This window comes from Prionailurus viverrinus, chromosome F1 (assembly GCF_022837055.1).
Source record: "Prionailurus viverrinus isolate Anna chromosome F1, UM_Priviv_1.0, whole genome shotgun sequence".
In the NCBI taxonomy this organism is placed as follows: Eukaryota; Metazoa; Chordata; class Mammalia; order Carnivora; family Felidae; genus Prionailurus; species Prionailurus viverrinus.
Window position 1 is genome coordinate 30,870,432 of NC_062577.1, and position 27,304 is coordinate 30,897,735.

General features: G+C 48.9%; 1 protein-coding gene across 6 annotated transcripts in view; it reads left to right on the plus strand.

Annotated features, from left to right (window-relative positions):
* Positions 1 to 27,304, plus strand: part of LAMB3 (laminin subunit beta 3) — a 61,591-nt gene that overhangs the window by 18,310 nt on the left and 15,977 nt on the right. For 4 of the 6 annotated variants that reach the window (XM_047840759.1, XM_047840757.1, XM_047840758.1 and 1 more), the window contains 9 exons: positions 1,391 to 1,711; positions 5,583 to 5,894; positions 7,287 to 7,351; positions 8,164 to 8,318; positions 18,996 to 19,110; positions 19,645 to 19,718; positions 23,551 to 23,742; positions 25,338 to 25,401; positions 25,805 to 25,998. In XM_047840759.1, the coding sequence (XP_047696715.1) occupies positions 7,324 to 7,351; positions 8,164 to 8,318; positions 18,996 to 19,110; positions 19,645 to 19,718; positions 23,551 to 23,742; positions 25,338 to 25,401; positions 25,805 to 25,998 (822 nt within the window). In that variant the 5' untranslated portion in view covers positions 1,391 to 1,711; positions 5,583 to 5,894; positions 7,287 to 7,323. Of the gene's footprint in view, positions 1 to 1,390; positions 1,712 to 4,871; positions 4,918 to 5,163; positions 5,182 to 5,582; positions 5,895 to 7,286; positions 7,352 to 8,163; positions 8,319 to 18,995; positions 19,111 to 19,644; positions 19,719 to 23,550; positions 23,743 to 25,337; positions 25,402 to 25,804; positions 25,999 to 27,304 lie in introns of those variants that run through there. The other 2 variants (XM_047840760.1, XM_047840762.1) reach the window with 2 other exon arrangements.

The window sequence follows — 27,304 nt, forward strand, 5'->3', positions numbered from 1 at the left end:
GACATCTTTTATAGAGGACGCACCTAGCCAGGCCACAAGTTTGCATTGTTTCCTTTAAACTTTATAAGGATCCACGAGGCAGATGGCTAATATTCCCATTGTAGGCAAGCCGTTTGGGTTGTGCAAAAGCACACAGCTGGGGGTGCAGAGTCAAGACCTTCACCTTCACCTCGCTCACCCTGAGGTCCGGGCTTTAACTGCTGTCCACCCTGAGAGCAGAACATTCTGGAGCTGGAGAGGGCTTTAGGGGAGATTCAGAAACATTGAATGCCCCAGCCACTCTGCAAGCCAATTAAATTTGGGGGTGGGGCCTGGCTTAAGTCTGTGATTTTGTAAGTCTTGCAAGTAGTTCTGAGGGACAGCCTGGATTGAGAACCAGTAAAATCCAACACCTGTATTCTCAAATGACGAAAATGAGACCCAGCGAGGGGCTTGCCCTAGTCTACACTTTAGTTGAGTAGCAGAGCTGGAGCTAGGACCAGGATTTCCGAGATCCTCCAGTCCATACGTGGGCCCTATTGCGGCCACAAGCACTGCAAGGAGGTGCTGATTAAAAGCCTTTAGTTGGGGCTAATTCCAGATGTGAAGCCAGATACACCGATGCCCCCCCCCCCCCCCCCCAAACCTCGAAGTGCTCACTTCCCCATACTCCGGCAACAAACGCCAGTTTGAACATTTGGATGCTCAGTTTGTCGGCCTACTGGCCCTTTCTGGGATTGTATTTAGAAGTTTGAAGTCCTGTTTGGCAGCCCTCTGCTAGCTCGGGGAGCAGATCTCCTGAGGCAAATGCCCACAGTCCCCCTCCGTGTCTTCCCCAAATGCTGCTGACCTGCCGTGTGGCTGCACGTTGCCCCCTTCAGGCATCTGTCTCTCTCCTCTCCGGCTGGGCCATGGCCACATGGGGAGCTCCACATGGTATCTCTGTGGCCAAAGGTCACAGAGGTTGGGTGTAGATCTCGAAAACCTAATACCCTGAGGACAGTGACTGGACAGCAGAGGTAGAGGCGGTTGGGGTGGAGAATGCTTGGTCATGAGCTGGCTTGTCTGCTAGAGGAAGGTCAGGAACCCACAGTACAGGTGGTAGAAATGCCAACATATTCTTCCCTCTTCTCTGGGAAGCCAGCCAACAATGGGCCAGGCATAGGCCAGCTTCTACTCCAGCAAGCTGCAGGCTACACTGAGCTGTACCCCTCAGGAGGGAAGGGTGGAGCATTTGGGGGTGTACCCTGGGAGATAGAAGGAGCTGAGGTGACCCAGGAGCCTGACCTCAGGGGAGGGGATTCCCCCTTCCTGTGGCGAGGCAGAAGTTGTGTCATCCTGTCACATACACTGTGTTTAGGTCACTGTGATGTGTTTCCGGCTACTTTCTCTCTCTTTCCATTCCTTATAGGGTACTCACGTCCTCAGTCAGAACAGCTCCCTGTCAGCATGGTGGGGAAACCCTACCAGTATGTGCCTGAGCCTCTGAGATGGGGAATTTGGATGCCAGCCCCTTCCTCATCTCTGCCCACACAAGAGAGCCTGTCAACGTGGAAAACAAACAGGAAGGCACTTAATGGTGTCTGTTCTGGATGTTCCTACAGCATCATTGCCTCCCCAGGATCCCCCAGCTAACACCAGTCCTCCGCTGGAACCAAGTTCCTGAAAGTGTGCCTCATTTTCTTCATCTGCATAGGAAGGATGATTAAGTGCCATCCTCTACAGAGATGTAGTGAGTATTAAATGAGTTAATACATACAAGGGGTGTAGAACAGTGCTTCCTGAGCACTTGGTAAAATGTTAGCTGTAGTTATTTTAAGTTGACTGCCTGATTTCTCCTGGACCTCAGGCCCAAGCTAATGTGTGCCGTTGTCCTTTGGGCAGACATTCAGGCTGAGGAGGTGAGGGTAGGGGAGAGAGAAGGGCACGGAATAGAGTCAGCCCCTGACAGGCATCCCAGGCCCCTGTTCTGCTGGCCTCTGTCTGAGGCTGGGTTCTTGCCTGTGCTCAGTAACATAATAAACTGTCTCTCTCTGGTTTTGGGGGAGGCACACGGAAGAGTGACCAATGTCTGGGCCACTGAGCTATGGTGCAGGTGTGAAGGGCCACGCCAGCTTGAGTCACATGGCGAATCCCCAGGGCTGTTCCTGGAGCCTACCCTGTCCCACAGACGAAGACTCAGCCATGACTCACCATATTCAGGTGGTGCCTGGGCCTTAGTCACCTGGGGCCTCTTCCTACCGACACCTGTGATCCGGCATTCACAGCCTGCACCAGGCTCTCTTATCCGCCTTTAACTCCTCTCCTTTCTTCTCTCCTTCCCTCTCCTTGCTCCCTATCCCTTGATCCCTCATGGATCAGATCTTGGCTGATCTCCCTGACAATTTGGATGGGTTGAGCCTGACAGATGGATAATGGAGACTGGAGATTCTAATGCCACCCCCACACCCTGACAGAGACATTGCCAGGAATGACTGATAAGCACACAGGATGCTGCCTACATCAACATGGTGACATTTATGTAATCTGGGGGTAGGTGCCTCCAGAAAGACCCCCCTCTCTGCAGTTGACTGCCACAGGAATTTCCACTATAAGCCGTCCATTCCGGTCACTAGAGGCCCAGACTGTCCCCTCTGAGAACGCAAATACACCCACAGTGCATGGGGACTCCTTCAACTATATCCCTTATTTACACTTCGGTGTGAACCTGTTCGTTACACAAAGAGTGAGCACTTGCTAGGTGCCAAGCACTATTTCAAGGCACTTGGAAAACAGTAGTGAACAAAAGGGACAAAAATCTCTGCCTTCTTGAACATGTCAGTCTGGTGGAAGGAGTCAGAAAATAAACGTGATTAATAGGTAAGCTATATAGTTGGTGGAAAGCTGGTAAGTGTTGCACACCACAACCAGAAAGACCCAGCCCACCAATAATGTAGGATAGGTGGGGTTGGGAGTGCTGGGGGCTGGGGACAGGGATTGGGCAGGGAAATTGCTTGTCATTTTAAATAGGGTGGTCAGAGTCATTGAGAAAGTAACATTTGAACAAAGACTTGAAAGAGGTAGGCCAGTTAGCCTTGTAGACACCCAGGGGACAGTGTTCCACGGGGAGGAAGTACCCAGGTAAGGCAGCAGAGTCCTAGGAGGGAAGCAGCCTGGTGGTTTGGAGGCACAGTTAGGAGGCCATGCCCCTGGGGTGAAAGGAGTGAGGGGCAGTATCAGTAGAGACAGAGGAATCATGGTGGTGTTTGGATCACGTAGGGCCTCGCAGATGTCTCTAAGGGCTTTGGCTTTGACCCTGACCATAATGGGGAGCTAGTGCAGGGTTCTGAACAGAAGAGGGTCTACTGAAGACCAGTTAGGAGGAAGAAGAGGAAAGTTCGAGGATTTGCAGAAGTCTGAGGAAGAGAGGCTCAGGCCAAGAGGGTGGACGTGATTGGTTCTGTTTGCCTTTGGAAGGGGAGCTAACAGCATTTCCTGATAGGTTGATGTGGGTGCAAGAGACACCGGAGTCAAGGATAACTTGAGTAGCCATTTCCCTAAGCTCAAGTTCTAATGAGCCAGGCCTGGTGGGAGGAGTGTGTGTGGGGTGTTGGTGGGAGGGTGGTGGTGCTGAGGGCTCCAGAACGAGATGATGGGAAGCAGTTAGAGAGAGAAGAGTACACAGAAGGGAGGCTGGGGCATTGTAGTGATGCCCCCACCTGCCCTTTAACCCTGGCCAGGTCCTAACCCAGCCTCTGGCTCTATTTTAGGCTTCTTGTCTCTGAACAAATTGGGTTCTGAAGTTCAAAGCCTGTGCCTGGGGCCCTGCCATCCTGAGGGTTCTAGATCCCCTTTGGAGAGTGCTCAGTATCCCTGAGGAGTGAGGCTGACAAGCCTACCCTGGGGGTCTGCAGAAACACTGTCCTGGATTTGGCCCAGAGTGTGGGGGGTGCCCAAACAGAGCAATTGCCATTTCCCTCTGTGAAGCGAAACCACTCCTGGGGCCTGCCCCAGCCTGTGAAGTCTGAAACACTAACGGCTTATTTACCCGGGCTCCTGGCCTCATAAGGGAGGAGAAGGAGGGGGATTTGAAGGGCCCAGCCACTCAATGTGCGGCCCACCACACACCTGCCCCACCTCGTCTGACAGTCTGGGATTGCCACACCGGTTCCGTCTGCTGGTTAACTATTAACGAGTTCTTTGTCACATCCTCTTTCCTGGTGGTGGGCAAGGGATGGGGCAGTTCCAGGAGGGTGAAGACTTCCTGGAAGCTTAGAGTTCAGGGAGCTGGAGAAGTGGGGAGACACAGACCAGGCGGGTGGACTCTAAGCCCCAGGAGGTGGAGTGGGTGTCAGCAGTGACCTTTCTCTGCAGGATGTGATGGGGGTCTGTCTGTGTTCCTGTTGCAGAGGCTGGCCCATGTAGGGGAGCTGTTCGTACTGACTCTGGCTTGTTGAGTTAAACCAGATTTCACTGGAATTCTTACAGGGGTCAAGACACTAACATTTATTGGAGTGTTTGTTATGTGTGTAAATAACTTATTGCCCATTTGCTAATTATAGTACTTCCCATGCCCACCTAAGCTTACTGGACTAAATTAGAACCTAAGATTAGAAACACCCGGTTTAATCCACAAAATTCTACATTTTCCCCTTAAGGGTTCTCCAACCAATTTCTTGGACTTACCCCTCAAACTGTAGAGAACTTCTTGCTTAGGAGACACTGACAGACTGGACTGGATACTTAAGAGTCTCCTTTAAATAGAAACTTTGAGGCAGCAAGCGGTGTTCCAAGACAATGCCAGTTCAACAGTGCCAAGATATGGACTGGGTGACCTTCCAGATCTCTCTAAAAGCCCTCTCTGACCCTAACCTGGGGGATGAGTGTCCTCTGAGACCAGCCTTTCCATTTAGGTCTGTTACTGCCATTTACAGTGGCCCTCAGCCCAGGAGCCCTAAGGTAAGGGTGCACCCAGAATCCCACAAAGGAAGCTGTGTTCTCAGGCCTGGTGGGGGGAGGGGGCAGACAGGGGAAGTGGGTCTAGTTGTGGTTAACCTTTCCTTCCACCACTTGTGGTCAGGTCTGTTTTCTGGCCCTGCAGGCTGGCATTCCTGCCCTGGAAGGGTGGGGCCCCGAGACCAGCCCTTACTGAGCTGGGGGCAGTGACTCACAGGTAATTACCTGTCCTGGGGCTCCCTGCCAACCTGCAGAGGGAGCCGGAGGGTAGGCATTTAGAGTTTATTCCTGTTTATTCCTCTTAAGCTTTCCTTGGGCTTTGACCCCTTCCTGATGAACCTAAAGGGTCTGCAAATTCCCCACGAAGTAGGGTTTTTCCACTTCCCCTCCCCCCTCCTTGGGAGGGGTCTGGTGCTTTCCAGGGTCCTGGATGTTTAGTTCTCCTCCCCTTGTAGCCCAGTGACAGGTCTGGGCAATAATACCCTGTATAACAGCTCTGACCTTTGTGTCCTCTGCTTGGTCTTCTGTCCAGGGTGGTCCAGGAGACAAGAGGAAGCTGACCCCTATAGGCCTTGGGAAAGTGCCAAGTGTGGTGTCTATCACAATGTGAGTGCCGTTCCCTGCCCCCCTGGAGTCACTGACATTTGCCTGGTGCTTTCTGTTTGCAGTGGCTCCCTTCAACCACCCCCCACCCAGGACACCCATGGGCAGCTAGGGACTGATGAGCTCGCTGTGAGGCCTCTGAGACCGACCCACTTGCCCAGTCCTGGCCCGGGGGGGGGTGGGGGTGCTGTGACGGCAGATGGGCGTGCCAGCCGCCAGATTCCTGAGGCCCGCCCTGCAGTGGGCTACGCCCAGCCAGGGAGTCTCCAGAGGTGAGGCCGTTCTTTAAAAACTGGGAGCCAGGAGAGGAGCCCCCACATTCAAGGGGTGCTCTCAGAGGCCATCTGGAGAGAGAAGAGCAAGCAGCACGGAGCAAGGTATGTTACCTGTCTTCACCTGCCTTCACCTGCCCGGTGAGGGCCAGACGCAGGGGGGAAGGGCTGTCTGTATCTCTGGGTGTCTGGGGCCTGGCTACAGGGCCTGATTCAGTCCTTCCTGGGAGCTCACCCAAGCAAGCAAGCTCACCTCCAAAGGCTAGGTTAAATGTCTGCCATTGTTTGGGCTGCTTTTTCACATCTGATACGAGTCTCGGTGACATAAAAAAGCAGCTTCAGATCGGGGCTGAGCACAAAGAGTAGTAGAAAGTGTGGGCTGGCCCAGCTAGAGCTCTTCCAAGGGCCACTCAGATGCCTAGTCTTGGAAGATTCTAGCCCAGGAGTGGAAGCACAGAGATAGCACTGGATGAAAAACCAAAAAACGGGTCTCCTCTTAGGCCATGATTAGCTGCGCAACGTCAGGCCACCCATCTCCTCCTGGGGCCCCTGAATCTTCTGGGAGGGATTGGAAAACAATTTTGATGAATTAGGATGTATAATTTAAAAATGCCAGGAGCGTCCCCAGGTTCCTCTGTGGCCATGCCTTGTCCTGCACATACGCCCACCCCCCGCCTCATTCTTCCACCCCAGCCAAGGGAGTTTGTGGCTGTCACTGGAGCAGGGCACACATCCAAACGAAGACAGAGTTGGGTACTGCCTGAGCTGGGGTGGGGCTTGCCTCAGCACAGTAGGCCTGCCTGTCCCCCAGAGGGACCCTTTGAGTATCCAGCCTCAGCCTCCAGAATCCCCATTCTGGGGACTCCCTCCTGCACAGCCCAGGCCAAAATAGGAGACATTTTGAGTTGCTTTCAGTTCAGATGAAATTGTCATTCACTTTTTAAATTCTGCCAGGCTCCCCTTTCTTCCCATCACATCCCAGCTACCTGCTTAGCCCAGAATTGTGGCCACCACAGTCTCACCCTTAGGGTGGCCTGGATGGTACTGGAGACCATGGCAGTGGCAGAGAGAGCTCGCTTCCAGGCCCTCAGTCACTTTGACCCACTCACCTTTGGGCCTGGATGTTGGGCCAAGCCCTGAGAAAGGCCAACTCTGTTTCTTGGAGTAGTAACAAGGCCTCTATAGCTCCTCTTCTGCAAAGGGCCCAGCCCTTTCTGCTCCCCACGATTGTGTGGGCAGGGTAGGGCCAAGCCTCTTTCCCTTCCATCTCAGGGGGGGAAGACGAAGTCTGTGAGGTGATGGCATTTTCCCAGGTTATGCTGTGAGACACACGCCAGCTCAGACATGGGTTCAGGGCTCTGACATTTTCCAAGCTTTTGGCTACAAATGTACCTGCTGCTCGGAAGTATCCTAGGTCAAGATCCTAGGTAAAAGGGGCTAGTATGCCCCAGAGGTTTTATGGATTTTTTAAATCCAAGGTGCTTTGTTCTGTCCCAGGTGAGGTCCTCTGTGGGGATTCCCCTATTGGCTGAAAATGAGGCCACTCCTACTCCTGGGTTTTGGTAAGTATCCATTCCCGTCTTTCCAAGCCCTGTTATATAGCAGGGAGGTGACAGCCATGGGTAAGAGGATAGCTTACCAAAGTACGAACATCATCTGTCACCCTGTAGTCCTTGAGCTTGGAGCACTTGTCTACTGGGGCACCCATAAGGTTTCCCTGCTCATTTGGGCCTTTAGAGAAGATGAGAGGTTCCTAAGTGATCTTCTTATTTCTACCTGAGGGTGGCTCATGGTTTCCCAAGTGCTCTGCACAGCTAATTTCCTAGCCTTTCACTCTGGCTGGTTCCAGAGCCATCATGGCTTGATTTTACAGTGGTCTGTAACTGGGCACTCACTAAGTATGGCTGGGTCAACTTTGCAGATAAAGGAGTAGAAAGAATGCAGGCATCTCCTGGTGTTGCACAAATGGCCAGCAGCCAGCCCTGCTCTGGTTGCTGACAGAGGCCAGGCTGCAAGTGAAGAGATTGAGGAGTATGTCCTGGTGGCTGAGCATGTGCCTGCAACTTGACTCTACAAGTCCACATATGGATCCACATATGGATGCCACATTTCAGGATCATCCAGGGTTATTGGTTGCCAGTGTTTCCCCTCCTTTCCTTTTTAAGTTATGGGTTATGGAACATGAAATCAGGGTTTTGTTTTGTTTTGTTTTGTTTTGTTTTGTTTACCTAGCAGCATCAGGATTGCAATCCTCACCACCACCACCAAGTGGGAGCATGCTAGTCTAGCTGATTTATGCTTCCCTGGGGGATACTGGGTGGCCTGGTGGACCCTCCTCTCTCTAGGCTGTATCTTAGCACCCTTGTGATTTCAGTCTTGCCCAGTTTCCTGTGTGCCCAGCAAGCCTGCTCCCGTGGGGCCTGCTATCCACCCATTGGGGACCTGCTCATTGGGAGGACCCGGTTTCTCCATGCTTCATCCACCTGTGGACTGACCAAGCCTGAGACCTACTGCACCCAGTATGGCGAGGTAGGCCCTACCACCATGGCCTCCAGGGCTGGAAAAGGCAAGATTGGGCTGTGTGTGAGTCTGCCATTTGTTCACAGAATGCCTGGAATGTACTTGGTATATCCCCAGCTTCATGCACTGTGGAGAATGCAAGAAACATATAAGGCCAGATCACTGCCTTGACAGAATTTTCTCCTTCATTGGGCAAGAGAAAATGTACTCAGAATTAGCGGGATGGCTCTTTTCTTCTTCTGCTTGTAAAACTGAAATCTCTCCCCAGTCCTTGGGCATGGGCAGGACAGGTTTTCAAGTCCTGAGAACAGACAATGGGATGAGTATCGATCCTTTAGTATGTAGAGTTTAACATGTCTGTGGTGGATGAAGTCAAGGCTGATGGAGCATAGGTGGGGGGATGTGTGCTCTGGGTTGTGTTCTTGCTGTGGGATGAGCTAAGTTGTGCCATGGTTGCTCGTTTGCCACCATTTCTTTGGCCAGTGTTGGGATATGAGTGGACAGAGCTAGCGGAACAATGTATGATTATAAGCTGGAGTTTACCTTCTGTGTTTTGCAACTATCATGTATGAAGAGCCAGCTTACCTCTCAGCCTCGTTGGTCCACTCAGGCAAAGTGGGAAACATCCCAACTGCTGTTGGAGAACATAAATCAGCAGGATAGACCAAGAAGTGATGAGGCCAGAAAGGAGGTTTGGCAGCTCAGCTGATAAGTCAGAACACAAGCTGAACAAATCCAGAAACTCAAACGCTAGGACCTGTCAATTGACATTGCCTGATTAGGAAACTGAGTTTTTAAAAGAGCTTTTGTGGGTTTTTTTCTTCTACATGCCTGTGGACCTTTGTGGTAGGAACTTTGGCTTTCTTTTCTTTTTTAAACTTTTTTTTTTTAATGTTTATTTATTTTTTGAGACAGAGACAGAATGCGAGTAGGGGAGGGGCAGACAAAGAGGGAGACACCAAATCTGAAGCAGGCTCTAGGCTCTGAGCTGTCAGCACAGAGCCTGACGCAGGGCTCAAACCCACGAACTGTGAGATCATGACCTGAGCCAAAGTTGGACGCTTAACCGACTGAGCCACCCAGGCACTCGTCTTTTCTTTTCTCTTTAATAAGGTGGGGATCATTCTTGGTGCCTTATGTTTACCAAGGTTGAAATCACTTAGCATTTTCTTGTTTCCCAGCTGCAAGTCTCATTTGGCCATCTTTCTGCCCCAAAGACAAAGATTTGGACAAAGGAGTGGGTGAGGAAGTGGTTTTCCTCGAATCTCTAGTCTTTTCAGAAAAAGAGAGAAAGAGAGAAACAGACAGAAGGGGAGTAAGAGAGATTGATTGCCATGAAAGAGACTCGGGTTCACAGAGAGCCTGTGGTGTCCTCTTTCCAGACAGTCCTTGTCCTTGGGATGATGGAGGTGGCATCTGATACCGCCTCTGGGCCTCCCTGGCCTTCTTGTCACCAGTGTTCTCTTGGCTACTTTTAATGACAGATGGTACTGAGTAGTGGCTTTGGAGGCACTGAACAGAGATGGCTGTGGTTTCTGCTGCTCACCCAGTTGGATATAGGAAACCCTGTTTGACAGTGTTGGGTAAGATGGTCAGCATAAGACAAGTACTCCCTGTGGGCCCAGATTACTCCACACGCATCAGGGGACCTGGAAATATTGAGCTTTCTAGGCAACAGAATGGTTTTAGCCACCCCCTTCCTACACACCCTCAAAATATCATGCTACTAGGGTATGTCTAAAAATTTCAGGGAGACTTCTGCTGACCTCCTTCCTCAGGCTGGCCTGCCTTCTGGAAGGAGAAGCAAGGAGAAGTCAGAGCCCCTGTCCTGGCATGTCCCCTCAACCCCAGCCCTGTCTGGACAGCCTCTGTCCCCAAAGCCTTGGGCTTTTGGCTTCACCTTGGCCTGCCCTATGCCTCTCTCAGATGCCCAGGGTGCCAACTCCCTTTCCTGCTCTTAAATAGCCCCCTGAGAGCAAAGTGGTGCTTGCAAAAGAGAAGTCTAGACTTTTGCAACCCTGGGGATGGATAAATATAAGCTATTTTGCCACTGTGAAAGTTGAGAAGGATTGGCTTTTTTTTCTTCTTTTCTATAAGGGGGAATAAAGCCATGCAACCTCTTTTCAAGAGTAGAGGATAGGGCATCTTGAATGCAATGTGTAGTCCCAGGTCTGCCACTAACTTGTGGCAAGATATTACCCCTCTCCAAGACTTCCTTCCTCTTCCATGAGTGAGTGTTAGATGAAAGTGTCTGCAGGTTTGCTTCTGGCCCCAACTTTCTCTGGAAATGAGCTGACTGTCGAAAACCAGCTTCTCTACCCCTACCTTCCACTCCTCCTTTATGTCATTTCTCATCCTCTCTCTTACCTGTCTCACCTCCTAGAGGCTGTTGGGTGGCAGCCATGAAGACATACACTAAAGACACACACTGGGTGCTGTGGTGGCTGTGTGATGACACTTAGGAATCAGTGTTTTAACTCTGCTGAGTTCCAATTCCAGTTTTTAAGTTTAATTTATTCTATTATCAAATGGTATGTATAGCAGCTATAATTTATTAGGCACATATTATGTGTCCCAGACATCATAGTAAAAGGTTTATATAAACTATCTCAATCTATTTTCATGATACTTCATGTGGTGACACTTGTTATCTCTGTGAGCTATTGGGAGGGCCTGGGTGTGTGCTGGGACCCCAAATTTCTGATGGAAACACACAGGTGTCGAGTTTTCTGAGTACTTAGAGATGGGGGGTGTCCTGGCCAGCCCTGGCTGGAGATGAGACATGATGCAGAACCTCACTGCTAGTGCCCTCCCCTCCCCCTTCTCCCCCTTACCCCTTTCTACCAGCTCCTGCCCTGATATACACACCTGCCTTAAGTCGAAGCTTCTGGTTAGTGCCTCTGTTCTATTTCTGTGACATGGCGAGCCCTGAGCCAGTTACAACCTTACCCAGCACCTGCTGCCTGCCCACTGATGTGGCACGAATGCAAGCTCTCATTGGAGATTTATGACTCTTGGACATTCTGCACTGCTCATTCCCCTGCTGTCCACCCCAGAGGGACTCAGTGGAATGGGAATTGCAGGAGCAGTGGGGACTCCTTCCAGTTCCAAAATTGTCTCTCCCAGCTCCTGGTCTCAGAGTGTAGCTCCTTTTTTGTGTGCCAGTCTTTGCCTGTTGGCATCCTACCTCCTCTCCCTGATTTGGTCTCAGTAGCTAAACCCCATCAGCCTCAAGAGCTTGCTTCTGAGATTTTGGGATCCATATTGCATCCCTTGCAATGGACATAGGACTTGGTCAGCTTGGCCTTATGGCACCCCACCCCCAACTTTGCCCCTCTGGTCCTGACCTTTAACTATCTAAGCTTGGGCCCAGGCTGTTCTTTACCAGGATGGCCCTGTTTCCTCGCTCTCCTTCCTCTAGCTCCTAGCTAACCTCTGGATAAACTCACTGTTCCCTAAAGCTCCAAGAACATCTGTGTTGCCCCCTTATCCTTGTTTGCTTCTGTGCTCTCCCTGAGCGTCAGTTCCTCATTGGAAAAATGAGAGTAATGACAGCACCCACTCCAATGAGTTGTTGTGAGGACTGTACAAAGGAATGAGCCAAGTGACCATGGCTAGTGTCTGCAAGATGCTAAATGTTCCATCCCCTCTTCCCTTACACACCTGCCTACTGGCACCTGTGTCTGCGTGCAAAGGCTGCCTCATCTGTGAATCGTACTCCTGAGCATTTCTTCCCTGATTAGGACACACACTCACATACTTATGGAAATCAACCCATCCTTGGGCCAGCCCACTCTGCTTCCATGTGGCTGCTCCCAATCTGATTTGCAGTGGACTGTTGGAGACTCTGGAGACAATTATGGTCAATGAAGTCACCCTGACCAGTAGTGAGGACTCTCTGGTTCTGATCTTAGCTGTGACACTTAGATTAGGGATGGAACCTTACTAGCCCATGGGTTCCCTCTAGACCACCACTTCTCCATTTGCGAGATAAAGGAGTTGGGTTAGTTGGCCTTCATGTTTGCTTAGCTTTAGCATCTCTGCCTGCTTCTCAGAGATGGCTGGGCTGTGTGTGACCCTTTAGGTTCCCCATGGTCTCTCTCAGGCAAGTACTGGCAGGGGCTGAGCCATGCTATGTGATCATCTCTGGGCTGGTGCAGGCTCCCCAGAAACTAGTGGGTTTTGCCTGGAAGCTTCCCAGCCCTGATTTCTGCTTCTGACAATGGCTCCTCCAATGTTGTGTCTGCTCCCCTAAATGCTTATTTATCTCCCACTCCCTCCCTTTCTGGGGAAAACTTAATTACTCAGCTGCCTTAATAACAGTTTTACATAATGCACACCTCAGGTTAATTAGCTGTGTAAATGAAATAGCTGTCATTTTGATCTCTTGGAAACAAGCTGAAGAGCAGTAGCCAGTTCACATCCCCTCCTCCCCAACACACACACACATACAGGCACACACTTGCACACAGGCATGTAAGTGCACCCACACCCACATGCACAAACCCCAACAAACACTGACTTTCTTTGACAATTGTCTGTTTTCTTAACCTTTGGCATGGCTAATGTGTAGACAGAGGATATGTTCATATATATCCCGAGATCCTTATCCAGTGCCCACAGAAGACTTTGAGACTGTCTCTAACCAAAATGTCTGCCCTCCCATTTCCCAGAAGCTCTCAGACATTCTGAAGCTTCCAAAGCTCCTGCCATTGGGGATTCACTCTTTTGGATGAAGCATTGTTGAATTCCTTGTTTAAAATACAGACGCTCTTGGGAAAGGCACCATATCATCAACCATTTATATTTCAACAAGGGTTTGCTTGTCAGAAAATGAGCTGTGGCTTTTGAAAAGGGTTCCAAGAAAGTGAAACCCAGGATGGGTAAGTTTTGAGGGCTAGAAGGAAATGGATAGGGACACTGGGGGATAATGTTGCTAACAGAAGGAAGAAAAACCTGGATTGGTGGAATGTGAGATTCTGGGTGCCTGGTTGTTATGGGCTGGGAAGCACAGCTTGTGGGCTAAAAGTACAGAAGAGAAGGGAAAGATGTGATGGGAAGGCCTGGACCAACCAGGTGGCCTCAAACTTTGCTGGCCTGGTCTCTCACTCAATTGCTTTTGGGGTTCAGGTCTCTAGAAGTCTCTAGGCAACCTACTTTTGCAGACCTACTTTTTGCAGACCTACTTTTGTCTTTGGAGGCTATAGGAACCATTGTTACTGGCAGAGCCTACAGAGGTCCAGACAGGCAAAGGATTCCCTGCACTCAGGTTTAGGGAAATATCTCTGTTTCTGTAAAGGTCCAGGCTGGGGCTGAGGCTGTCCTTTCCAGGGAAGAAGGGAGGGAGTATCCTGACAACCAACTCTGGTCCCTGCCAGTGGCTGCCAAGTCACCACTGTGTCCCTTGGATCAGAACAGGAATAGAAAATTTAAAGGCAGATACTTTGGGACAGAAATCCCTGCTTCATCTCTTCCTAGCTTTATGAACTTGGACACATTTCTTAACTCTCTAAGACTTGCTTTCTTATCTGTCAAATGAGTATACCCATCATTTAATGTAAAATACCTACCTCAGAGATTTTGGAAGGATGGAAGGAAATAATGTATGCACAGTGCTCAGGAGAGAGCCTGGTGCAGTGTAATTTCTGGGTGTGTGGTGCACATCATCTTTAATCAGCTTCAGAAAGTCAGCCTACTGAACTTACTTTGGATGGTGATAAGGGCAGTGCTTAAGGCTTTGGTGAAGATGTTATTTCATGATGAGAGAAGATGAAGTTGAAAGTGCTTTATAGAACTGGGGCTTTCCTCCCACTCAGCACCATAGTGGAACCCAACTTTTGACCTTTACTGGCAATATCCACGAATGTAGAAAGGCTGAGGCTTCTGGATCCCAGTGGGGTTTAATGGAGGCTTTGCTGACCAATGACCTTAAGGGCTCCTTCTTCTGCCCACTTAGCTGAGAAGAGTATTGCTCTAGTACAGCATCTGGTCAGTGTCTTTTTTTTTTCTTCTTCCTTTTTTTGCATTCTTGTTTGGAGTGTTTTTAAACTTCTGAGCAGATAAGCTGGAGTAGGGAAGAATTCTAATAGCATGTTAGAGCAAGAGGGAACTTCATTATCTCATTCCACCCCTGCATATTACCAATGGGGAAGCTGAAGTGGAGAGAATGTCTTTTCTTGCAGGCAGCTGGATTTTTTTTTCTTTTCTTTCTTTTTTTTTTTTTTTTTTTTTTTTTTTTTTTTGGTCTCGGCTTCCTTTCTTTTGGCCCTGGCTGGCAGCCATGACCCTGATGATATCTCCGTAGATAGACACAAGCAGCCACTGGCTTGCTCATGGCAGGGAACTGGGCCATGAAAACCAGAGGCTGTTTTCCTATTTCCCCCTGGAGTTAGCTCTGTGTTCTACAAAGGCACAGAGCTTTGATTTGCGTTTACCTTCCTTTTCCCACCCATTTCCACTGTGATTCAGGCTCCTGCTGGCTCTTGCTCTCTCCTTTGCTCTCCCCCTAGCTCTCTGGGAGGGTTTCTCTTCCCCCCAGACTGCTGAGCTTCTAGAAAGCTCTAGGATGAGGGAAGAGGCCCAACCTTTCCAGATGGAGAGTAAGTAGGAGCCAAACTGGCTGGAGGCCTGACAGGCTGAACTGATAATACTGCCACGTCTCTGAGGTCGTGCAGCCAGGAGAATGCTCACTAGTCGACCCCAGAGGGAGGCTGCTGCAGCTGAGACCTTCCACCTCTGGGAGAGATGGAAGCGCCTGACACACATGAGGGGAAGAACCTCGCATTGATAATCACACACACACACGTTTATACACGTACTCATATAAGCATTCAAGAATAGATAGAAAGGGAAACTGAGATACAGAGGAAAAGAGAAAGTTAGCAACTTGTCTTCACATGGGCTTCTGCCATAAGCTGCTCTATTTCAGGTCTCCAGCCAGCTAGCTAGTTGACGAGCAGAGCTACTTAAAATACCTGGCCCAAGCCTGTTGGCTTAGCCTGTCTCTAAGGATTGTAATAAATCCCTCCTTTAGCTATGTTACTAGGATAAGCAGCACGTAGGTTTTAAGCCCACGAGGGTATCTGATCTTCCATCAGTGTCTGCACACGTGGAAGGGAAGTGGAGCAGGCACTGGGTACCCCCAGCTGACTCCGAAGACTGGGCCAGGAGGCAGGATAAAAAGCCCATACTGAACACCCTGGAGATTTTTAGTTTGTTTAGTTTTATAATGTCTACTTTCCTGGGCATAAAAGTGTGTGTGTGTGTGTGTGTGTGTGTGTGTGTGTGTGTGTGTATCTCCAAGGTACTAAAGTTTAAAATTATTAAAGAATAACATATAAGGAAAAGAGTTCCTTATTGTCCTATTACCCAGATATATTAGGTTAAATTGCATGCCATTGCCATTTTTGTAGGTCAGATTGGCTGAAGTAATTTCATCTGTTCAACCTAATCTGTTGGTATATGTCCTTCCAAACACTTTCTATTCCTTTAAAATATATATATATATTCCTTTTATATTATATTTATTTATATTTATATTATATTCCTTTAAACATATATATGATATATATATATGATATATGTATACATCATATATATATGTGTATATATATATATGATCATGACCTATATACATTTATTCCCAACTGTTTTTCTTCATAAAACAAAATATGGTAAGCATTTTCCCCATATCATTGAAAACTTCCTGTGACCAATCTTTTTAATAGTTACATAATATTTCATCTTTTGGGACCATGAAGGTCATTTTTCAGTTCCAGGTTGAGTTGTTCTAGCCCCTGTGCCCCAGGCCCGAGGAAAGAAAGAGCCTTGTTTCTGGTGCTCGCTTGGCCGGGGAACAGGCTGGGATCGGGTCCCAGCAGAGCTGAGGAGAGAGCTCTGGTGACAGGCGGCCGGAAGGCAGCTGGCCCTTGTCTCTCTGCAGGACATGTGCTGAGTGTAGACGGAGGATGGGGAGTGGAAAAGTTTGCCCCTGAGAGGCTGCGCAGAGTGGGGAGAAGGGCATGCTCACTGCCAGGGACCAAAATAGGATTCTGGAGGAGAGTCAGATTCCAGCAAGAGGCTTCTCTTGCCCAGAAAGGATTATTTTAAGTGCTCAGGTATTTATTTCAGCCACTGACACATCTACAGTTTCTGTGTTAACTGAGCTGGGTCAGCCTGAGAAACCAGCTTTCTTCCCAAAGTGCTTTCTCCACCTTACATTCCCCCATGGTCAGCTACACGGTGAGGCCAAGCCCTTTGAGTGAGACAGAGATTGTCACCCTTTACTGTGCTTCCGTGATGTCTGTGGACCCACCTGGCTTCCTAGCAGAAGTGAGAGGGCAACATTGATGGAGGAAGGGAGAGGGAAAGAGGGAGAGGAGGGGGGGTTGGTAGGGGACCCTCTCTGGTGTTGTGTTGGTGCCGACATTGGCTATCAGCAGAAAACTCACTAGCCTTTTGAGCCTCATCTTTCACAAATGTAAAATAGGAAAAATACTCCTTATTACCTGGGTACAGTACCTAGCCCACGGTAAGCTCTCTGTCACATAATGTTGATGTTCTATTACCTCCTCTCTTCCCCACCCCTCGTTTTAAACTCCATGACTGCAGTAAGGGAATGTTTAGTAATAATAACAATGTTAGCAGTCATTGAGTATTTGCTATTCATTAAGTATTAAGGCCCTACTATGTGCTGGGCACTTTTTTAAGCACTGGGAATACAGGAGAGGAAGCCCTCGTGGAGTATATGTGTTCAGCAGAAGGAGGCAGAGGGTAAACAAACAATATAAGCAAATAAATAGACAATAAATGCCCAACATTTCAAGTGGAGATCTGAACCCTGAAGGAAAATGTAGCTGGGCAAGGAAAGGACAGGGCATTGAGTGCTCCATACAGAGCATGCATGCCAGCCATTATCTGAACATTAAATACCAAAAAATTATTGTTTAACAAAACACGTTTGGTCGTGATGAAGAAACCTCTGAGCAGCAGGATGGGTGACAATTCTCTCATATGCAGGTGAGAACTGGAAAGCGGGGTGGGAAGTAGAGTTTCCAGGAACCAGGACTCCTGGCTCCCCTTCTCCTTCTGCCCTGTCCCAAGCTTTGTCAGCCGTGGGGAGGGAGGATGGGCGTTGGGCAAGGAGTTCCCATAACCCCAGGCACAGGCTCAGCATATTAACTCAATCCCTTTGGGACTGACCTGTCACGTTAATTAGTGCAGGGGACACTACCCGTTCTAAGACATCACATCAGCCTTATTGGCTTATCACCTTCCCTGGTCAGGCTAGAGGTTCAGGAGCAGAAAGGCCTTGGACAAACCAGAGCTTTCCCCTGGTTCTGGTGAGTAGAGGCCTTAGGGGAAAGCAGAAGCATGGGTGTTTGGAGATACGGTTGTCCCAACCCAGAAGGAGATTCTTGTCCAAGCCTTGCTTCTACTTGTGGATGAATATGGAGCCCTCCGAATAGTGTTCTCTACTCTGGGCACAAGGTTTGGTGCCTTGGTTACTCAGAGAAAACAGAGTTTATTTGTGTTGCATGGGGGAGCTGGGACAAGGTTGTGCTGTCTCTGTGGGGGGGGGTACGTGTGCATGCACACATGCATACATACGCACACACACATAAACTTAAAGAACAAGGGTCATGTTCTATGGCCCTATTCTTTTGCTTGCTGGTATCCACCTGCTGTGGAGTCCATGGGGTTCAGTTCTTGTGTCACTTGTGTCACCCCAGGGCTTGGGCAGGCCAAGGAAGGTGTGATTTGGTGGGGGAGCTCCCCAGTGAGGCTGTTTCTTTTTTGGCTGCCTCGATCTTCATGTGAGAACTCTTGCCCTGAGCCCCAAGGCTGCAACATTCCTGGCCTTGGGACCACCTACCTACAAAGTTCCACTTGGTGGGGGACCCTTAGATTCTCTCCTGTGGGTAGGGAATGCCAAACCTGAGAAGGGTCCTCAAGTCTCAGATGTCAGTGCTGGAAGGCCTTTGAGATCATTGAAATGTTACTAGAATGTTGGCTCTCTGAGGGCAGGGTCTTCATTTTGTTCACTAGTATGACTCCAGGGCCCAGAGCGGGGTCTAGCACATAGTACACACTCAGTAAATATTTGCTGAATGATTGAATGACTGTATTCTAACCTCCACTCTACCTGCACAGGAGAAAACTGAGCCTAGAAGATGGGGTAACAGAGCTAGGAATGGAACTCCAAATTCCCTTGTCCTTTTTTTTGCTGTGTCCCCTCTCCCTCATGCTCAGAAACCCAGTTTTCTCCAGGCCTCCAGGATTAGGTCAGATGAGATCTAAAACTCTCCAGCCTGTACCTAGCACACAGAAGATGCTACATTCATGCAAATCCCTCATCTTTTCTTCGTTTTGCTCTTGGTACTCTTTCCAAGTTTTTCTTTGAGGCAATGTTCTGTACCAGAGTTTGCTGCTACCTCACATCTCTTTCCTAGCAGTAACACCTATTTGCTATTCACTTTGCTATGTGTTAGGAGGGAGACAAAAGAATTAAAGTCAAAGATGACAATAGCCTTGTTTTAAGAGGCTAATCCTTCCAAGGGTATTAATGAAATCAGTGGATCCCTGGGGGTAGGGTTTCACAGAGGGAATGTTCTAGGCTCTCAGGACGTAAGGGAGAGTCTTCCCTGGACCCCACTCACAAGGCTCTCTTGTCTCCCTGTCCCTCAGTGGCGGATGAAATGTTGCAAGTGTGACTCCAGGTTGCCTCATAATTACAACGGCCACCGAGTGGAGAATGTGGTTTCATCCTCAGGCCCCATGCGCTGGTGGCAGTCCCAGAATGGTAAGCGCCAGCCGCCTGTAAGGGCATAAACTGGTGGAGGCTCCCACAGCGTGGGGGTGGCTGGAAGTTTCCTGGGAACCCTTGGGGTGTTCTAGGCATTTCTTATGGAGGTGGGACATGTGTGGTTAACAGGCAGTACCTACCGTCTCTGTATTTGAGAACTTTTGAATGCTGTAGCTAGAAGAATTTGCTGGAAGTCAAGGAATGGGTAAAAGGAGCAAGAGAGAAATGCCTTTATTTCACCCCATTAGTTACAATGAGCTCGTTGAAGGAATGGGGCTTGTAGAACAGACAAGTTGAAATCTCTTAGTGTGTTAGGGTCATCAAGAGATGATGGGAAGGAAACTTGGCCAAGGACAGATAGGATCTTGAGTAGGAAATATAAGTAAAAGCATGCTGGTACCCTTCCTCTCCAAGAGGAGAATTGGAGGATCGAGGTTTCTGACTTCCGAGAGCTAGTGGAGTCCAGAGCCTTCTTCAGGGCTGGGAAGGTAGAATTTCCTGGTCTAAAGTTTCTACTTTTTGTCCTTCTAGATGTGAATCCTGTCTCTCTGCAGTTGGACCTGGACAGGAGGTTCCAGCTTCAAGACATCATGATGGATTTTAAGGTGTGCTTCCTAAGGATGTCAGTGGATGGGAGAGGGGGACCCTGGGCCATTTGGGCTTGGGCTTATAGGAAGCACAGTGTCCTTGTCTCCCTAGGCTTAGGGTGATGGCATCATATGGTAGGTAGGCGCCACTTCCCTAGGCTGAGGTGACACTTACCCTGAATCTCTATCATGGTGACAACAGAGGCCCACTCCTGGGAGCACAGTGGCATCTCCAGGCTCCCTGTCCTGGCCTTGCAGTGGATATATATCCACTTTCTCTCTGCATCCCCCATCCTCGACCCATCTAATTAATTCAGCTCTGCCAAGTACCAATTCCGCTTGGCCCAGTCAATTATTATACAGGTGTATATTCTTGATGTGTTTAATAATTTTGCAGATGAGATTGAGTTTAATAAATGGCCAATAAGTGGCCCATATCCATGAAAGATGTGCTCTTGGAACAGCCCTCTTGGTGGACAATCTACTCACTCACTGCTATTACTTCCCAGAATACTTTTGGATTCTGCTTGTATACTAGCATCCTGAGATACTCCTTTTGGAGGGAACATTTTTGTTCATTTGTCACGAGTCATTTTTTTTTTTTCAGAGAAGATTTGATTTTATTCTTTCTACAGAAATAGTCAAATACTTAAAGATCAAGCTTGGTCAATAAGATTAGATCAGGAAGGGTGAAATCATCTTCAGAAGTTAGAATGAACCGTGAATAAGATGCAGTAGGATCTAATTTCTTACTTGACTCAGAAAGTTAACTTTGAGATCCTCTCCTCAAGAAAAGGTCAAAAGTATTTTGAGAAATGGCAGCATCATCTGAATAAATGCCCAGTCTCTAAAGGTGACAGCGTTGAAGGGCAACATTCATCTGGATGGATATTGTTAGTCACATTGCTTTTTCATTACTCACTCGTTCCTTTGTCCATTCTTGCCACACACATATTGAACACTGGTTATAGGTTAGGTTTGGTGCCAGGTGTTAGGGATAAAAAGATGAATAAAGCTAAATCATGGTTGTCATGCTGCTTCAGTGTATGTCAGGAAGACAAAGGACCAACAGTGAGATGATGTGTACTCTGATTAGGAAGAGGTGCTGGGGAGCACAGAGTGAGGCATCCAATTTGATCTGTCTTTGGGGAGTAAGTCATAGCATGTACCCAGGAAAAGATGAATCTTTGCAGGCCACTGATAACCAGGTAAAGGGCAAAGTCCATTCTGGGCGAAAAAAAACCATAAAGTGCAAAGGCCTGGAGGCAAGAGGCAAGAAGGTATGTAATTGAGGAGGGGGCAAGGGAATGCACACAAGGTCTGGAAGGGAAAATATGTATAAGGTGGTGAGAAGTAAGGATGTGGAAGGCTACCACCTGGTGAGAGATGAGTTTGCAGATGTAAATGGGGAGGGAGGAAGTAGACTAAAGATTCATCCATTCTTCATTCAACAAATGACTAAGTGCCTCCTGTGTGTTAGGTGTTGGGGGTGCAACTGTGCACAAGACAGACAAGGAGGCCTATGGTTTACTGTAGTGGTTCTCAATTAGGGGATATTTGGAGATCTGGAGACGTTTTTGGTTGTCACAACTGTGGGTGTGACTATTACACATCTAGTGGTGTCTAGTGAGTGTCAGGGATGCTGCTAACCATCCTGCGGTGATCAGGATGGTCCACACAAGGAATTATCCAACTCCAAATATGGACAGTGTAAAGGCTGGGAAACCTGGGCTCCCGGAGAGGAAGAAAACACAGGCAGCCAACAAATAAATTATTAGAAATTGTGGTGACATTTATGAAGGAAACAAAGTAAATTCTGGAATGGGGTAGAGTGGGCAGGATGTGGGCAGAAGAATGCATAGGTATGAAAAATCTTGTGGGGAAGTGACATTTAAGCTGAGAACAAAAATTGAGAAGGAACCCACCAGGGGGAGGAACATTCCAGGCAGAAGAAACAACCCGAACAAAGGTCTCTGAGGAGGGAATGAACTTGGTATGACCCATGGCTTGAAGAGATGGAGGTGCACAGGGCATGAGATGAGGTGAGGAGACGGGACCCCTTCACCTTTGGTGAGGGGTTAGGATTTATTCAAGAGTAGCAGGCAGAGGACTTGAGTAGACATTTCTTCCAAGAAGATGTACAGATGGCCAGAAGGCAAATGAAAGGGTGCCCAACACCATTAATCATCAGAAAAATGCAAATCAAAACCACACTGATATATCACCTCACGCTTGTTAGAACAGCTAGTCTTAAAGGACAAGAAGCGCATGTTGGCGAAGATGTGGAGAAAAAGGAACCCTTATGCACTGTTGGTGGGAATGTAAATTAGTGCAGCCACTAATGAAAATAATATGGAGGTTCCTCCAAAAACTACAGATAGAACTACCATAGGATCCAGCAATTCCACCAGGGTCTATGTGGGAAGGAAATGAAATCAACCTTTCGAGGAGATATCTGCACCCTTATGTTCACCACAGCATTATTCACAATAGGCGAGACATGGAAACAAGCCCAGTGTCCATCAGTAGACGAATGGACAGAGAAAATGTAATCTATAGCTATATATCTATACACAATGGGATATTCAGCTATAAAAAAGAAGGAAATCTTGCCTTTTGTGACAACATAGGTGGGCTTTGAGGGCATTCTGCTAAGTGAAATAAGTCAGACAAAGAAAGACAAACACCATGTGGTCTCCCTGATATGTGGAATCCAAAAAAGCTGAATTCAAGCAAACAGAGTAGAATGGTGGTTGCCAGGGGTTCAGGGGTGGGGGAGATGGGGAGGTATTGGTCAAAGGGTGCAAACTTCCAGCTGCAAGATGAGTAAGTTCTGGAAATCTAATATACAGCCTGGTAACTATACTTAACAACACTGTTATATACCTGAAAGCGGTTAAGAGTCTAAATCTTAACTTTTATCACCACACACACAAGATGGTAATTATGTGAGGGGCTGGATGTGTTAATTACTGCAGTATTCATTTTGCAATTTGTGCATGCGTCAAAAATCATCATGTTGGACACCTTAAACTTACATATATTAGAGGTCAATAGGATCTCAATAAGCTGGAAAAAAATAGTGGGAAGCTATTCTAGGGTTTTTGGCAGAGGAGTGACACAGTCCATTTTATGTTTTAAAAAGGACATTCTGTCTGTAGGTGGAGGGCCTAACTGAGGTGAGAGTGAACAAGGAAATCAGGTGGCGCCTACTTGGGAGATCAGGGGGCTGTGCGCTGCCACAGGAGACAGGGCCTGCTGTGGGTCTGTTTGGAGGAAACGGTCCAAGCTGGGAGCCATCAGCACGAAGACCGCATTGAAAGCCACGAGAAGTGGGTGAAACCACCGAGGGTGGAAGGACACAACGTGTCATGCTGAGAGGCTTGCATTTCATCTCTAGCTAATGCACATCCACTGAGGGGCCTGGAGCAGGAGTGACATGGTCAAGTAGTCATCTAGAAAGACCTCTCCAGTGACGTGGGGAGAGAGGTTTGGAGGGCCTCTCACAGCTGACTGTGGGAAGTACCGTGGGAGAATGTTCTGGCCTGGCCACCTGCATGGTGCGCTGAACTAGGATCATAATCATGCCTTCTGGAATGTAGATCACCGTTCTCCTGCTTTCCACGGTCCCCCTGGGGAAAACCCGATGGGGCTTTCCAGTGTTGGCCAGGGTGTCTGCCGTCGGACCTGGATGCCCTGAAGCCCACCCGCTCCTTCTCGCCCCGTTCTCCTTCCCTCACTGTGATTCTCAGGGACCACCAGTGCATCTTTAGGAGGCTTTTTGGTGATGCTGTCTCTCCAGTGGCCCCTTCTCTTCACTCAGGCCCCCACCCTGTCTGTGTCTCTGCAGGGGCCCTTGCCCGCCGGGATGCTGATTGAGCGGTCCGCAGACTTCGGCAACACCTGGCAGGTGTACCAGTACCTGGCTGCTGACTGCGCCTCCGTCTTCCCCCGGGTCCGTCAGGGCCAGCCTCAGAGCTGGCAGGATGTTCGGTGCCAGTCCTTGCCCCAGAGGCCTAATGGGCATCTGGACGGGGGGAAGGTAGGTAGAGGGGACTCGGAAAAATAGGCACGGGTTGGTGGGGGAGGGGAGGTCCCTGACATCACATTTGCTCACACAGTCACCCAGCCTCTGGAGAAGATGTCAGTGCACCTTGCTGTTTTTCCTGCTCCCTCCAATAATGACCTCTCTGGCCGCTTTCAGAATATCTGCTGTTTGTCCCCTTTGCTACTCAGGAGGAATATTTTAAAACCACATCTAGGGCCCTGCATAATCCAACCGTGCCCTCTTCCCCTCTTCCATAGCCACCGCTCCAAGCTCGTTGGCACAGTCCCCACGGTGGAGAGGGTAAAATTGACTCTGCTTCAGTGCAAGGACTTTGAGATGGTTGTTAGATTCACGTGAGCAAAGTACACACATTTAATTTGATCTCTGGTTTCACCTTGGTAAAGTTTAACACCAGAATGAGCTTTCTCAGTTTAATCCCTCTGCCTCTCCCTTGGGGAAATTCAGGTAGAAGCTGGGGCTCTGTGTCACCAGAATTTAACCCTGAGCTGGAACGGAGAAACTGCTTCTAGAAACGGCTCAGAACTTTCTCCCCGACTCGACTCCTCTCACCTGGGGTCAGATTCTTGCATTTCTTTCGTGACTGCCTTTCCTCTCACCACCCAGCAGCTGCCGCTGGAGGGCTGCTGTGTTCTCTGTCCTTCCTTCTCTGGTTCAGGCTCCAGCAGCCTTCAGAGCTGTTCTCCTGGGCACCCAGTGCTCAGAGTGCTGCCCTCCCTGTGGGCGGTGCCTTGTTCCTTCCCCGGAGCAAGTCCTCCTGGGTTACAGCAGACCCCATCTGCTTGTTAACCACACTCCGGAGACTCCAGATCCGAACACAGGGCTTTTTCCTGATTCGTGGAAGGTTGATATGAAAACTCTGGAATATGCAGATGAATTCCCATACAATGAATGGGGTTTTTTGGTTTTTTTTGTTTTTGTTTTGTCTTGTTTTGTTTTTTTTAGACACACACACACACACACACACACGTGGATGAGCAGGGGAGGGGCAGAGGGTGGGAGAGAACCTTAAGAAGGCTCAACGATCAACGTGGAGCCCGATGCAGGGCTTGATCTCACAAACCTCAACATCATGACCTGAGGTGAAATCGAATCTGACACTCAACCCAGGTGACCCTGAATGGTTTTTATTAAAGAGGAAAAGCATAGTTAAAATTGGGGTTGTCTAGAGTGTGGTTACCACATCCATGAATCCTTGGGCCCTGGACCTTCTCATTCATCCTAGGTGTCTGGAAAATTAATATTCCCTAAACCCTCACGTGCACATTGTATATCTCACCATTATTTTTGACCCAAGGAAATCAGGAAATTCTTGGGATATCTGTATTTTTAAATGGAGAGGTGTGGTTGTCTACACACACACACACACACACACACACACACACATTTAGGGCCCAGTGGCCATCTGGCTCCCTCAGTGCAGCTGGCAGCCCTCACATCCATGGTCTACTCAGGTTCGAGGTGAGAAGGGCCTCAGAGAAGTCTGATCGGGGTGCAACATTGGTGGAAAGGGGCGTTGGGGGCACCCCATTTACCTCTTCCACAGGCCTTCCCTTTCCATCTCTCTGTAGGTTCAACTTAACATCATGGATTTAGCATCTGGGATTCCAGCAACTCAAAGTCAAAAAATTCAAGGTCAGTGTGGTAACTTCTCCCCACTGCGGGTGGGGAACAAAACTTGGAACTTGGGACTTGCCATGGTTGGTTGGTTGGAACTTGGGACATAGAAATTGCCTGGTCTTTCCTATTTCTGTCAATATGGTTGGATTTAATACTCACCCTGCTTATTCCATCAGGCTCTGTGGTAGACTCAGGAGGCCTGGGTTGGAGTGCAGGGGTCTTTCCTGCTGGGGAGGGTTGAGGGCTGAGGAGGATGGCCCCTCATATAACCAACCTTATGGAGGCAGGGAAGACCAGATGGTGAGATCAGAATTTCTTTCCTTATCTGTCCTGCCCTAGGAGACTATTTGCCTCTAACTTCCTTTCTTCATTTTCCCTTCCCCAATCCCCTCCCTCCGTGTTGTTTTCCCCCTCTCAGAGCTGGGGGAAATCACAAACTTGAGAATCAACTTCACCAGGCTGGCCCCTGTGCCCCAGAGAGGCTACCACGCCCCCAGCGCCTACTATGCAGTGTCCCAGTTGCGTCTACAGGGGAGCTGCTTCTGTCATGGCCACGCTGACCGCTGTGCCCCTAAGCCTGGAGCCTCTTCCAGCCCCTCTACCGCTGTGCAGGTGACAGCCCTGGGTGGGAAGGGCTGAGGGGAGAGAGCAAGACCAAAGCAGACTGAGGACATTCTTGGGGCACCTATAAAACAAGGAGGGCACTGAATTTAAAACTTGGGTATTTAACCTTTTAGCAATACTGAAAAAGAGTCTAATTATTATTTCAAAGATCAGAATTTTGTAGCACTTCTTTAAGCCTGCCTTATGGTTTGTAATGGTTTGTTTTTCAGTTACACATAAGCAAATCTGTGGGTCTTGCCTGGCGCTTAAGGTGATGCTGCTTAATCCTGGCTACACGTTTTAACTTCCTGGGGAGCTAAAAAAAAAAAAAGAAAGAAAGAAAGAAAGTGCCCAGACCTCCATCCTCAGATACTCCTAGTTTATTATTGGTTTTTAAAGCTCCCAGGTGATTCTCAGCACTGCCCGTGTGGAGAGCCACTGGTTTGGGGACTCTAGAGTCCCATCTAGTGGCGAGATACAGGGAAGGTGAGAGAGAACAGAGTCTAACGTGGATGCTAAGAGTACCCCAGACCATCTGACTAATGAGTCAGATGGATGCATCAGGGATGGGAGAGGGAAGCTCCAACTTCACCAGCAACCTTGGGGGTTTGCTGTGAAACCACACACGGGAAGCATCCGTAGAGTGACAACTTTGCGCTCAGAAGCAGAAGAAGCTGTCATTTCTATTCTTTGGAGCTTCAGCTCTTCTACTAACGTATGGGAGCTCATTTACCCTAGTGATGGAGGGGCACTAGGAAATCACGTAGAAGGGCCTAGAGGGAAATACAGGTGAAAAGAGCTCTGGCCAGCTGCATCCTTCCCACTTCTGGGCCAGCCTCTACCCAGGGCTGCAGAGTTGGCCAGAGGGGACACCAGCTCTAGGAATGTGTCATCTATTAGGGCCTGGAGACAAATGAGCAGAACCCAGGCAGAACAGGATTGCTGATAGATGAGGAATACAATATGCTGTGGGATGTAGGGGCGGGATAGGGCACACCAGCCCCAGGGGCTCTCAACTCTGGCTGCACAGTGGAATCACCACTTTAAAAAGTACCAATGCCTGGACCTTGTCCTTGAGATCTGGATCGAGTTGGGCCTGGCAACGGTAGTTCTTAAAAAGCTTCCCACATGATTCTGGAGTTGCACCCAGGGTTGAGATCCACGGAATTAGGGGAACCAGGGAGGCCTGGGGAAGAAGGTGCCATTCTAGCTGGCAGGATCTTACTGGTGACCAGAGAAAGAAGGGAATTCCAAGCAGGAAGAAAAACATCAGTAAAGGCTAAGAGGTGGGGGAAAGCAGGGCTTGGACAGGACG